At 39.4% G+C, this 13,996-nt stretch overlaps 1 protein-coding gene across 1 annotated transcript in view; it reads left to right on the top strand.

Annotated features, from left to right (window-relative positions):
• Positions 1–10,833: 10,833 nt before the first annotated feature.
• Positions 10,834–13,996, top strand: part of LOC130655228 (replication protein A 32 kDa subunit-like) — an 86,515-nt gene continuing 83,352 nt past the window's right edge. Inside the window, exon 1 of the mRNA XM_057457960.1 lies at positions 10,834–10,957. Coding sequence (XP_057313943.1) covers positions 10,849–10,957 — 109 coding nt within the window. The 5' untranslated portion in view covers positions 10,834–10,848. The remainder of the gene's footprint in view (positions 10,958–13,996) is intronic.

A 13,996-nucleotide genomic window follows, 5' to 3' on the forward strand; every position in this document is an offset into this window, starting at 1 on the left:
CACCTTATACCTTGAGGCCACGTCAATGCCTGTGAGGATATACTTGTATGTATTTCCATAGATTTTATCATGGGGCATGTACAAGAGATCAAACTGGTGCGTTTGATTAGGCTTTGTAATATTGAAATGGGGATAATCGAACTTTTTCGGGCTACAAATATGTCGAAGCCAGAGCAACTGACGACTCAGCCAGTGTATAATTTTCTTCTTTGAGAGACCAGCCTCTGCAGCGAGTAATTTGATGGTCTTGCGTCCGATCCATAGATTTTCTGGTTGATAGTAGTTTTGACTTAGCTTTTTAGCTTCCTCCCCAGTAATATGTGCTTTTGTTTTTGACATCTTTTATTATATGTCAAAAAACGTTACATCCATTTGTACGCCGCAAAACCGAGGAGGGCCAAGGAGCCAAGAATGAACATCAGTTCACCATCGGCTTGTTGTTTACTGGGGACATAAAAATCGGATAATATCGGAGCTTTCTCATGTGTTGCTATGAAATACTCCCGCATTCCTTTGTCCAATTCTTTGAGAGATTGCCCTGGCTCCCGCTGTTCCTTCCGCCGTCGGTTATACCAGTCTATTTTCGCTTGACGATCCCTTACCCATTGAGCTTGGGCCGTCTGTAATTTCTCGACGGCTAGATCGTGCCTTCGTCGCTCTTCGTCGCTATGGCCGCCGAGTTTGCTGAACAAATAGTTACTACCACTGAATGCGAGTGAATTAATCAACGCTCCTCCTGCCATTATCGCGAGAGTTGCCATTTATTTTGTAGACCCAAGGCCTACAAAAATTTTGCTGCACTAATATTCGACACTGTGGAACCTCCCATCCAGGATATTGACCTGACCATCCATTAAGAGATGCACGTAACACCGTATATCCCCAGTTCCGTCAGCCTTCTTTGTCATGTGCAGGGTTATACCGTCCGATAACCTTTGCAGAGGCCGCCCGCTTCCGTGTAGGGTATCGTCGGCAGACGCTCTGAAGTCGACAAATAACGCATACCTTTCAGTAAAAGTAAATGGTCACTATGGAATCATGGGATCCCAGCAACGCAGCCACCTGTTCCATGTGATCCCTGGGTAACATCGCGTGGGAAAAGAGCTGATTGGGCTCTCCTTCGTAAGTGACACTGACCGACGATATGCCAGGATTGTAGAATTTTTCGTTATTCTCAGCATATTTTTTTAACAACGGTAGGATCCTGAAATGGAGTAGTACGCCCTTCAATGATTTAGCGGGTGTATCCAGTTGGAGATTATAGCTGGTGTCACTTTTCTTCATTCTTTCATAGGGCAACGCAAGCCGGGAATAACGGCTCATCATCGCACTTGCAAGGTCTTCGTTGGTCACCTTATCAAACTCGAGCGCAATATTGGTAATTTTATAACTAGCATCAGCTGCCTTTGCCGCTGTGCTTCCAGATGCTGAGGTCCCTAAGTCCTTGATCACGTCACCATAGGGCGCGAAATGCAGGATAAACTGCAATCTGTCGTGTAAGCCTGCTTGGTAGAAGGGCAAGTCACGAGTCAACGAGAAAAATTTACAGATAGGAATGGCAAACGTGTTACCGTACGCCGCGGCGATGGCCTTTTATTTCCTACATGGTCACTGGCCTTCAGTTGGAGGGCGCGGATGGTCCCATCGTTGGGGTTAATACCTTGTAGGATCAGGGTATTATCCCTAATGAACTTCGAAACCCAGAGATCACGGTACACTGCGAGTATGTTGTAATCTTGTATGTTTTGTATTTCATTACCATTCAGCGTAACCCGTAAGCTCTGTACCAGAGCTTTACCAATATTTGAAACAATAGTACGCTTGGTATTGGTTCCCGAGAGCTCAAGGTCAAACAACTTGATTGAGCCGGGGAAAATTACGTCGTTTTATCACATGTTTGGTAGATCTATATACAAATCTTCATTTGGGCCTATGGTGCTGGGTATGTGGCTCATCTTCACCCTTTGTTTTTTCCCTTTCATGCTATACATCGTTTTTACCTCCTTGTGCGGGTCTAATTTTGTTCCAAAAATACTCATTTATTTATAGTGGTTTGGGCTTGAAATAAATGCTAATTATTCCAGGATATGAAGATGACTTTACGCCGGAGGAAGGCATTCAAGACGAAGCCGAGGAGTTTAGTAGCGAGAGCGAGATCCTTCGGCCCGAGTATATTCCCGTACCAAGCACTGAGCCTCAGGCGAGTGGGATAGAAGCGACTGAGACAGACACCACGCTAAGTCCACCGGAATGGTTGCAAAGGTTGCTGGAGAAGGAAGGAAACGACACTACGCTAAGTCAAGGGAAAAATCTGAAAAGGTCGAAGGTTGTTAGCTTTTACAAACATCTTGCAATGGGGTTGAATGAGGAGCCGAAGCTAGATGCGATACCTTACGACAATTCTAGACTGAACAATAACCAGCTTTTTTTCGATGATATAAGACTCACAAGGGAAGATAATGGCGAATTTAGAATTATTAGATCGACACTGCTGAGGATACTACGCCCCAAAAATCGCTTGGGGCGTATGGGGTTCGAAGGCTATATTGCACCTATCGCGACAACGGCCGGGAAGCTCTTGAACGATGTGGAGCAGATCATGGCAAATGATGACACTATCGAGATGCTGCCTCTACTCAAGAGTGTTCTTGATAATACGAAGAGCCTCATGGAGGATACTTCTTTTACAAAAGCTTTCGACGAACGTGAAAAAAGGGGGTTTAAGCGCGAGCTTCAGACTCTCAGCGGTAACCTGGAGAGACTACGCGATCAGAGGGATATTACCAAGGATGCCCATGGTTTATTATCTTCCAAGATCCACAGTCAGCTGAAGGCGATTAAGGAGACCCTCATGAAAAATGACTGAGAACGACACATCCCTACGGGAAAAACTGAACATTTTGTTCAAAGAGTAGGGTATAACAATTGCTAGCATAGTCTCGGCTGTAGGCTTACTGATATCCACCTTGGTCCTAGCACTCACAGGTGGTGGGGCAGCAGGAGCTGCTGGAGGAAGTGCAGGTGGTAGCAAAGGGTTTGTGGAAAAGCAACTGGAGAGATTAGGACGGTTCCTGAAGTATCTAGCAGGCAAGGCTGGGACCGCATTACCTGGCATTATTGGCACCATCGTATCGTTCTTCTTCCGGGTAGCCGCCAAGGTTGTGGAATTTGTAGCGAGACATCTATACATGGCCATCGCAGGTGCTGTGGGTATAGTTGTGGCTTACCTGGGAAACAGAAGGAGTGGGAAGAATAGATGAAAAGTCTAGCTTGTTGATAAAACACATTAGACCTATTTCTTCATCCTACTCCCAACGTGATAATGGTGGCCTTGGTATCCTCACGCTGCCTGTGGTCTTCCTTGGAAAGGGGTGAGGCTGCCGCACCCACTGTGATATCACTGCGAGGCGTGGTTTTCTTCGACTCGACATGTTGCCTAGGAGGTGTGGTGAAGGATGCCTTATGTTTGACGGCATGGCCCATGGTATTCAGATTTAGCTCCACACCGACACCTATGTTAGAGGGCGCGATTAGAACGTTGTTGTTATATCCCACAATCTTTCCAATACGGAGTTCCATGTTGGAGGGGAGCATGTACACGCTGGACATTACGGCGAGATTTACCGGAGTCCTTGCATGCTGGAGCACCTTTTGAAACTCGGTGATGTCTTGACCTACGTTTTCCTGACGTTGAACCATAGCCTCGAATTTCTGCAGAAGGATCTGTCTAGCTATGAAGTTATCCGCGTTAGAGCCTAGGATTGAAGCCTTGGCACTCGCTTGAGACCCTAGTACCAAGATCACGTAAACGCGAATACTTTCGCTAAGCTTCATCAGGCCCTCCGATGTCAGACCCTGTCTAGTGGGCATAATGAACTTGGCCCAATCTCCGTCAACTTGCGGCCACCATCTACCATTTGTCAACGATGACGTCAGGGCTTCGAATTTGTACAAAGCGTTGGGATCCGCACCGTACTCACGACATGTTTGCGCATACCCCGAGGTGGAGTAGGGGTTCTCGTATTGTGAAAAGCCTCCTTCGTATGACATAGGTACCTTCATTCTGGCAAGAATGCGACGCATGTGGTAGTACACGTGGAATTTAAAGATCGAGTTGACAAGGGGTACGAGCCACTCATGTGCTTGGCAGAGATCCTTAACGCCGTTGTCGCGCAATGACAAGCGAAATTCACCTGGATGTTCCAATAGTCCAAGGCTTGGCCTTCCCAATTTACACTCACAGGATCGTTCAACAGGTTAGTGGGAACTTTGATGGGATATTTGGTGAACTGTGGGAAGGCCACGGAAATGTGCTGAGTCGTAGACACGTAGAGGTCCTGATACTCCAAGTTAGTTACACCGATATATATTCATGTTTCTTTAAAGAGACATGAAGCAATTGTATATTACTGATATTGAGGAACCAATAGTCTTTGATGAATATCTGAGTGAAGGCACCAGAATAGCGCTAAAAAAAATTAGTATCCGCCCCAGGTGGGTGAATCTTTATGAAAAGAGTGAATTTAATATCTATCGCGGGTGCCAAGATGAGTGACGGGACGTTTAATGTAGGGCCATTGGAAGTCACAATCTCTATTGAGTTGGGCTTATATAGAATCGAGGATCTCTCGGCTATTGTCAAAAACCAAGCAGGGGATAGGATAGAGCTATTTGTACTCAGGAACGGCGTGTGTAGGATTAGGGTTAATAAAGGGTATATTGTGATAATTGATCAACCGCTGCAGGACCTTATGGGGTATGCTCTTAATAACAAGGTGGTGACTACCACAGCAAGTACAATACTGACATTCATCAGCGGCTGAGAATCGTATGCCCTCAGATGGATAAAGATTACTGTCTTTTAAATGGTAAGAAATTCAATATACTAGCAATACTCCCTATCAAAGAGCTTTCTGCTTTGGGGATATGCTTACCTGGAATTTTAATAACCCCTCGGGCAACTTACGGACAGTCCCTAACAGGCCAATGTAGTGATCTCACTATGGGGAAAGAACTTTTCATGTCGGTTTTTAGGCTAAAACGTAGCTTTTGATGGACTGTTCTTAAAAAAAGCTGTTAAAATATTATAAACTAAAAAATGACGTCACAGCGTCGATTTCAAGTTTCCTTGTCGGTTCGTTTTAATTGAATTTATTCAAAAATACGGCTCCCGGAAACTTTTAACAGCTTTTTTGTTAGTCACTGACATATCAGGCACGAATTGTGACAGATAAAATATTTACAGGTTGCCCGCGCATAGTGAGAACACTGTTTTCCGACAGTTTTTCAAATATTTCGTCAAAATAGGGCATTTTCGTCAACATTTGACGACAGTGTCGGGAATACGTCGAGTTTTTCCGTAATGTTAGCAGAAGCGCGAAAATTGAAAATGGTAGCTTAAGGCGGTAAAATATATAAACATTATTTTTGCCGAACAATTACTGCAGTATGGGAACTTTTTTTTCAATGTGCGTTTATGAGAGCTGAAGTAATACGCAGTACTCAAAGTATTAGTTATCGCAACAAAGATGTACGTTTTAATAATTTTTTGGCTATGTTTCCGCATCAATCAATAACTAAGGAATACTTTAACAGAAAGGCCGGCGAGCTTAATGCATTTGTCAGAAAATTTAAATGGATGGGCGAAATAAGGTGTAAGTACCTGGAGGAGTTTTCAAGAGAAAAGTGGTTAAAGTTGGACAGTGAAAAGCAAAAATATCATACAACGCACGAATGTGTAGGATGCAGTTCACTTAAAGCCGATATAAATACATTTCCAATTTCAACAACACACAGACGCAAAAAACCTAATCCGTTGAAAACACCCTTCGCTGATATCACAAATACACCAGATACACCAATAAATATTATTCTCGAAATTCCGCACACAAAAAATGACATTTCATATATGAAAGGAGCAGCCGAGTTTGTTTTTGACAGTGTCAATGACAAATGGGATAAAATATTTGATACACCGTTTACTAAAATTTTGACGAAAGGGAAATCAGCTAACGTTGCGGAAGTAAAAACAAATTGCGAAAAGAAAAAAGAGTTAAGGCAAAAAAATACAAAAATTAAAAAATGCCTGGAAAAAAAATGTTTTGGTCAAGGCAAAGTCATGGATACGATTTTGGGAATCAGACAGTCCAAATCTACCTACAAAAAATCAAGATCCATTCAGTATCTTGAGAATAAAGAAAAAGCAGTTGAAAGAATGATTGGTAAGAACAAATTTATTTATTTTTTATCCAATATTAGAGCAATGTTATAAATACATATTTTATATATATATATATATATATATATATACATCTATAAATATATGTACAGCAACTGTTTCCAACATATGTAAAACTAATTTTAGAACAAGTTAGAACTATACTGGGCTGTATGATTTTTTACAATTTTTGTACAAAAACAAACGTTACACACTTTTTAGCAGGAATGAAAGAACTAAAAAAATGTTTAAAACATAATATATAATAAACAAACCAAATTAAACAAACAAACAAACAAACAAATAAACATCTTTTTAGGAAGAAAACAATCACTGCAATCTCAAACAGATGATACACCAATGAAGAAAAAGAGGCATAGTCCAGACACGAATAAAATTAATTTTGACAGAAATGCACTGTTAAGAAGTAAAGCATATGGAAGATGGTTCAAAGGTAGTTTCGAATATAATATTCTGTAAACAGTACTTACAATATCCATTAACACACGGATAATTTTTATAAATTTTAGATAAATTATTCTGAATTGGCACGAAAGTATGGCATTCCTGGCACCACTGGAAATACGGTTGTCATAAAATACCTGGAAAACAATGGCATCGATTTATCGAAATTTACCAACAACTTTGTTAATCCAAACCGAATGTGTCGTAAATACGAAAAATTTTCAGTTAAGAATCTAAAGAATAATGTTTTACAAATTACAACAGCTTTTTCCTGATTTTCCAATTTTTGAAAGCTTTTTTTTAATAAATTTTGTATTTTTATCACACAAATTTGTAGTTTTAAATATTCTAATGTATATATACTACTTTTGTTCTACTACTGTTCTATGAACTTTATAATCTGTAATACTAATGTTCTATAAATTGTAAAATGTATAATACTGTACCAAAAAGATGTATATATATACTTTACAGATGGTAGTGGTGTTTCAGTACCAATGCCTCCCACATTTGAAAAGATAAAGAAGGAAGATTTTTTTTTTCCACTAAGGGACTTTTAGACGTACGCCCATGAAACAAGTTCAGATCAGTTTAAAAATAAAATAATAAAATCTTTTCTTAAGCACTCAAAAACTTTCACTCATTACGGTTCATTATGTGGTGCATATATCCGTACCCTACTAATGCAAGAGAATACTAGCTAGCTAAACTGCTTTTCTAATTAAGCTACTCTTTTGTACAGAGGCGGGATTTGCACCCACGACTATTTAGCTAGCTAATCTGCAGTGATCTAAGACCTACATAAAGAGTTTGTATTTTTTGACTGTTTTTTATTACTGTTTATATTGCTGTTTATATAGCTATAGCTATAGGTATAGCTAGCTAGCTGTCAAACCATGATGGTAAAAATTTAAACTTTAGCTAGCTAGGTAAACACTTTTGGGAGTTCTTAGTAAAATATATATATGTATATAATTTTACCTATAGCTGGAAAGATCAAATAATACAATACAAAATGTGCCAAACCTTTTTTTTCTGTGTTCTGTTACAAATACGTCCCAAACATTTCTGTCAAAAAGACATTCGTAAAGAAGATGGCTGCCTTCTTGCCCTCCTCTCTTCCCACACTTTAAAAATAATGGCATGTCAGCGATGTATCCTCCCACAAAATCAGCACGTCAAAAGAACACGTCAAACAGCAAAACGCGGGAAAAATTTAAAGAAACGCGGTATACACGTGCTTCTCCCGAAAAAATTAAAGACGCGCCGTAAGTTGCCCGAGCCGGTTTACCTCCCCATTAAGGATTCAACAGACAGGTTAGATTTCATGCTCATAAACGAATATCAAAACGAAAAGAACCCTTTCGTTGGAATTACCATGCACTTGCTTATAGAATAAATGAATAATGATGAGATTATGAAATTATACACGAGCTTACCACCGATTGCACCGGATCATGAGCCTGATGAAAGTCAGGTCTATCGATTGAAGAAAATAGAGGAAATAGAACAATACCTACGAAGCGAGATTAAACAACGTAAAAAGCTGTCGAAAAAATTTGGAATGCATGGTACCTGGATCCATTATATAGACCACGGATTTCTCGCCATAAGCGTGATCACGAGCGGTGTTGGCATTGTTACAATGCTCAGTGGGATAGGAGTTCTCCTAGCAGTGGCAGTGGGAGGAATCGCGATCGCTGTAAGGTTGGGACAGACTGCCTTAAAACAAGGTGGGAAGAAGCTGAATTACAAACGCAAAAAACATGATAGTATAAGATTATTAGCGGAAACGAAGCTGAACTCCATCGTTGATTTGATTTCGAAAGCCATCGGGAATAGAGTGATAAGTGATTATGAATTTTCACTAATAAACCAAGAGAAGCACAAATATATGCTGCTAAAGGAGCAGATTCGCCAACGCACTAAGAAAATCGTGGAGACGACTAATGAACAAGAAAGGCAGCAATTAGTCGCTCAGGGAAGACATGAGGCCGGAGAAGAACTGTTAAAAACTTACAGTCTGCTCAATATGTAAGAAATACCTAGATGAACCGCCTAAATTTTCATAATCTAATTTGTTCATTAACAAATTAGACGATGCCTACAACTTCACCTGTAATAGAATCAACCATGAAATCTCCGTCATAAATTATTGTTCGTTTCTGTTTTGACTCAAGGCCTCTGATGTACTCATCGAGTATTTTCATAGCCGTGATTTCCAAGCATGATTTACAATTAGGCCCGAGGGTTTGCGTTGAAATATCTCTATATTTTATCTTGTGGATCGCAGCTATAATTTCACCCTTCTTCATGGTGGAGTATCCACGTATACCTAGCTCTTTGGCCTCTTTTTTGAAATCGTTCATAGTTTATTTTGTATACAACATTAATATACAAAAACTATCGAGTTTTTACTATACTACAACGAATGATTTCTCGTCGTTATCTGAATCAATAAGATGTCATGTCCTGGATTGTTGAACGGACTTATATTTGCACTCCTCAAGAAAGACCTGCGGATAGTGCTTATTCCCCTGTTGACAAATGCTGGATATTTTTAGTATACAGATACATTCACATGGTTGTCGCATAGGTAATGGAAGATCGTAGAAATACGTGTTTATTTTACCATCCCATTCTTTAATTTTTGTGTTCAGGTATCTACCGTTCTTCAATGCTGAGGTCGTGAACTCACTACCATACAATTGCTGTATCCTGGCTAGGATACACTTATATTTTTCCAGCCATTCAGGATGATCACCAACATTAAATGACATGGTAAGGGAGGATCCATCATCGTATCTGGACGCACCGCTTGAATACAGCCCCTTTGGCGTTATGATCAATAGTGACGATATCTTGCTGCCATGTTTATAGCCTATAAAATATCTAGCATCTTTGCCTTTGTTGGCTTTAATGGGATCGCTAAGTACTATGTTTTCAATTTGAACCTCGTCGATATCGAGCACTGTTGGTTTGCTGTAAAAATCCTTTGTCTCTACGGAGTCGTTATAGAATTTGAACATCCTTTATTAAAATAACCAGGGCCCAACTAAGGATTATTACATTTGCAATAACCTCCGTTATACGTTATATACATTATATAGTGCTGCCAACACAGCATTTTACCACATATAATTAACCTCCGTCCACTTTTACAGCGATCGTACTTATCAAGTTCAATCTCACATTCATCGCAATACTCAGTCATTTATTTTTAAAGGCTTCGGGTATATTATGTATAATATTATTTATAGCATATATAGTATATATGCTATTGCGCATGCGTTGATTATATCATATTATGTGTTAGTATTTAATGTATATATCATTTAGTATGATTTTGTGTTAGTTGTTGGCATTTATATATCATTTCATATTATTTTGTGTTGGTGACTGGCATATTATTATGTGTTGATATCAGCATATGATTTTGTTTTTACTTGTTTTTTTGGATGGGGTGGTGATGGAAATGGTGGAAGCGGGGTTTTTGGGGGTAAAGGTGTAGGAGGAGGTCGGTGTACTTAAATTCACTCCCTACTACTACTAATGGGTTGAGAGTGCCAAAAATTCTACCATCGATTGGCTGAAGAAATCGCAGCGAAAAAAAAGCAAAACCTGGGCAATGTGATATCGTGGATCCGGACGAAACTGACTTTTTCACTGCTGAAATCGTGCCTATTGTGTATTAGAGGCTCCCGTACGGCAAGTGTCAGGTCAGAGTGCAGTAGATTGGTTGCTGAAGACATTGATGTCGATCATCAACTGGCTAAAATTTAGATTTTTTCCTTGTAATGTAATCTTTTCTATGTTCTGTTATCCTTCCACGTATTATGTCCCCAGTCGAATTTGTATGTATTTAATGTAATTTTTTTTAATGTATTTTTTTATATCGGTATATCTCTGTTGGACACCGGTAAAATATAAGTTAAGTTAGCGAAAAAAAAGCCATTTTTAATTTCTAGTTCAGTTCCTTAGTTTACTCAACGCGCATCAAACGTGCTCCACAATTTCGCTTTGCTCGCGAAGCTCAATCGCTTCGCAAAAATTGGGCTAGGAATGAGGTTGCTATATATCTATCTATCTATCTATCTTCGCTCTTTCTCAGGTCGCTTAGCTCCGCAAAAAACTGTGATCAGCCCAGGTGACGAGGTTGTACCACAATGCAAATATCGCATTTGCTTTACCGCGACAAATCTGAAAAGGAAATATCAAAACAGTACGGAACTGAACTGAACACTGATCTGACAAAATCAAATATGAATTTTCAAGGTAGGAAAGTAATTACCATTTGTTGTTCCATTTATAAAACTAGAAGCGGCAACTTTCAAAGCCCCTTCACAGAAGAATGATTAAGAATACAGATTTTGTTATGTACACAAACTTTACACAAGACAAAGTTACCAATCCGCTAATTAGGTGTGTCCGTCTTTTGGAAAGTTTTACAATGTAAGCTCAATATTTCAAGGAAATGCGATTTTGTATACGAAATGTGTAGCTAACTTAAAAAATTAGCGAGTATCGCGCTGGACTTAGACAGGAAAAAAGAAGAAACAACTAAATTAAACGTAATATAACTATTTTTTGAAATAGCAAACAAATACCAACATAATATCAACTAATAACAAAAAGGTTTTTTGAAGAAACTTTACTTGGAGAAAAAATATTTAAAAATTGTTGTTTTAAGTTCTTTCTTCTATTGAAATCTTTCAAGTTCAAGCGTGGTGATCTTCTGGTGATCTTCTCTTCAACGTCATCATTTTCGAAATTGTTATCACTCTCATAAGATAAAATCTCTTCTACATCAACTCCAGATTCTTTACAAAACGAAAGCATTGTTTGGACACATGTCCGTTTCCATGCTAGCATGATGGGTTGGACGGGGTATATTAATGACCCTCTTCCAATCTGATCTAGACTGTGTTATATCTAAACTCAACTTCCTCTGTATCAATTCTGTCCTTATAACCTACTGCCAAGTCTTTCTCGGTCTGCCTCTGGGCTTTGCCCCAGGAACTATCAAGTCTTGCCCAATTATCCCCCTCCATTCTTTCCAAGTGCCCCAGCCAATTCAATCTTCTTATCTGGATAACTTCTTTAATTATACGGAAACTTAGCCTGCTTCTTAGCTCATCTGAACTCTTTCTGTCTCTCAGACCGACGTTACACATCCACCTAACCATTCTCATATCATTCCTTTCTAAACGGTCAAGATCTTCCTGCTTCACTGCCCATGTCTCACTACCGTACAACATAACACTTCTTGCACAGTGCTACTCAACAAATGGAGTAACTCCTGCAGCCTTGTCAATCTTCAATTTCCTAGTAGCCTCAACTACCCATTCTGTCTTGATCTGCATAACTGGCCCTTCTACAACATCATCAGACAAATTATCCTCATCCCAATCAAACTCAGTGTTAAGCCTCTGATAATAATTCTTCCAAGCTACCCTTTTCTCCTCCTCTGTGATAGCCAAGATACCTTCATCATTACGTATACACTTCTCACCTACAACATCTTGATTTGTCTTCTTTATTTGCTTTGCTATCTTGAATACCTCATTGCGCTAGTCTTCCCTTCTTAACACATCTGCAAATCTGTTTCTCTCTGCTTCTGATTTTGCCTTATACACTCCTGTACGAGCACGATGCTTAGCTTCTAAGTAAATATTTTTACTACCACCTGACTTCCACTCCTTCCAAAGTTTCCTCTTTTCCTTTATACACTGGTCAACCTCATTATTCCACCAGCAGGTCTGTCTATGTCTAGCTGGTCCTTTCGTCCACCCACAGGTATCAGCAGAAGCTTCTAGAAGACAATTCTTCAAAGTAGTCCAAGTACTTTCAACATTGTCACTATCACACTGACCATTGTGGGCTAACTGCTGAACTTTTGCACTAAATTGTCTTGCTACAATCTCCTCCTTCAGCTTCCAGACTTTGTGACGGGGCCTGTACTATCCATTCTTTAACACTCTTCAAGATAATATCACAAACCAGCAACCTATGCTGGGAAACACACTCTTCCCCTGATATAACTTTCACGTCCTTCACCACTTTCTTGTCTGACTTTCTAACCAGGAAGTAATCTATCTGTGTCTTACAGCCACCTCAAAATTTTCTTCTGGCACTAATAATGTTAATCCACTGATTAATGTGCTCCTATTGAGACAAAATTTCGAAGAAGAAAAAATTAGTTTACTGAGAGGCTTGGAGGGAATTGGTTCGCCACTGCAAAAAACAGATTCGCCAGATTTAAGTATTTAATTTTTAAGTCTTTTCAACAAATATTTATTTACTGGTTACCGTAATGCTTTAAATAAACGCCCCTCTTTCATTAAACGCCCTCCTCGAATAGACGCCCCTCTCTTTCAGTCATTTTTTAAATAAACACCCACCTCAAATAGACCCCTCCCTCGAATAGACACCTCTCCCTCATAAGGGGAGTTTATGCGAGGCGATAGTAAAAGAATACTTACTTTTTTCCTAAATCTTAGGTTGAAGGTTGAAAATTTAGCTTTACCCTTTTAAAGTTCATTCTCTAAAACATGTGAATATCTTTTATTTTCTGTTGTGAAGATATCTATTATAGGTATCCTTAAAAACTGCAAAAGAGACGATGTGTAAAAATTTAATAAACGCCCCCTCTTTTAAACGCCCCCCCCCCCCCTTTGAAGAGAGGCCCCCCCCCCAAATGTCAAAAAATTTAATAAATGTCCCGGGCGTTTATTTTAAGCATTACGGTATGTACCTAAATGTTGGAAGAGTTAAAGGGTCTTGCCTATTCTTAAAAGTGGCAATAAAACAGATCCTACTAATTATCGGCCTATCTTCCTTCTGCCAATTCCTATAATTTTTTTAAAAAGTTAGTGCATGAGCAAATGTCTCATTTTATTTCTGAGCACAACTTCCTAAATGACAGACAGCCCAATTTCGAAAACTCTTCTCTACAGAAACTGCAGTAGTCGATGTTTCTGATTTTATTCTTACTGAGCTCGACCAACAAGACTTTGTTTGTGCTGTGCTCATTGACCTTAAAAAAGCTTTGGACACTGTTGATCATAAAATTTTCTTCAAAAAGTTATGTTGTTTTGGCATCAGAGATGCTGCCTTTGACTGGTTCGAGTCCTACTTAACAGACCGAATGCAGCTGACTCTTGTAAGCGACACAAGATCAGATCTGCTTCATGATTCATTCAATTTTTCTTGAAGACGCTTTTGGGGTGCTGCAGGAATTTGTGTTGGGCCCCTTGCTTTTTCTTTTGTATATTAATGACCTAAAATTTGTCATCAATTCAAGCTACCACCGTG

Source organism: Hydractinia symbiolongicarpus, chromosome 8, assembly GCF_029227915.1.
Source record: "Hydractinia symbiolongicarpus strain clone_291-10 chromosome 8, HSymV2.1, whole genome shotgun sequence".
Classification (NCBI taxonomy): Eukaryota; Metazoa; Cnidaria; class Hydrozoa; order Anthoathecata; family Hydractiniidae; genus Hydractinia; species Hydractinia symbiolongicarpus.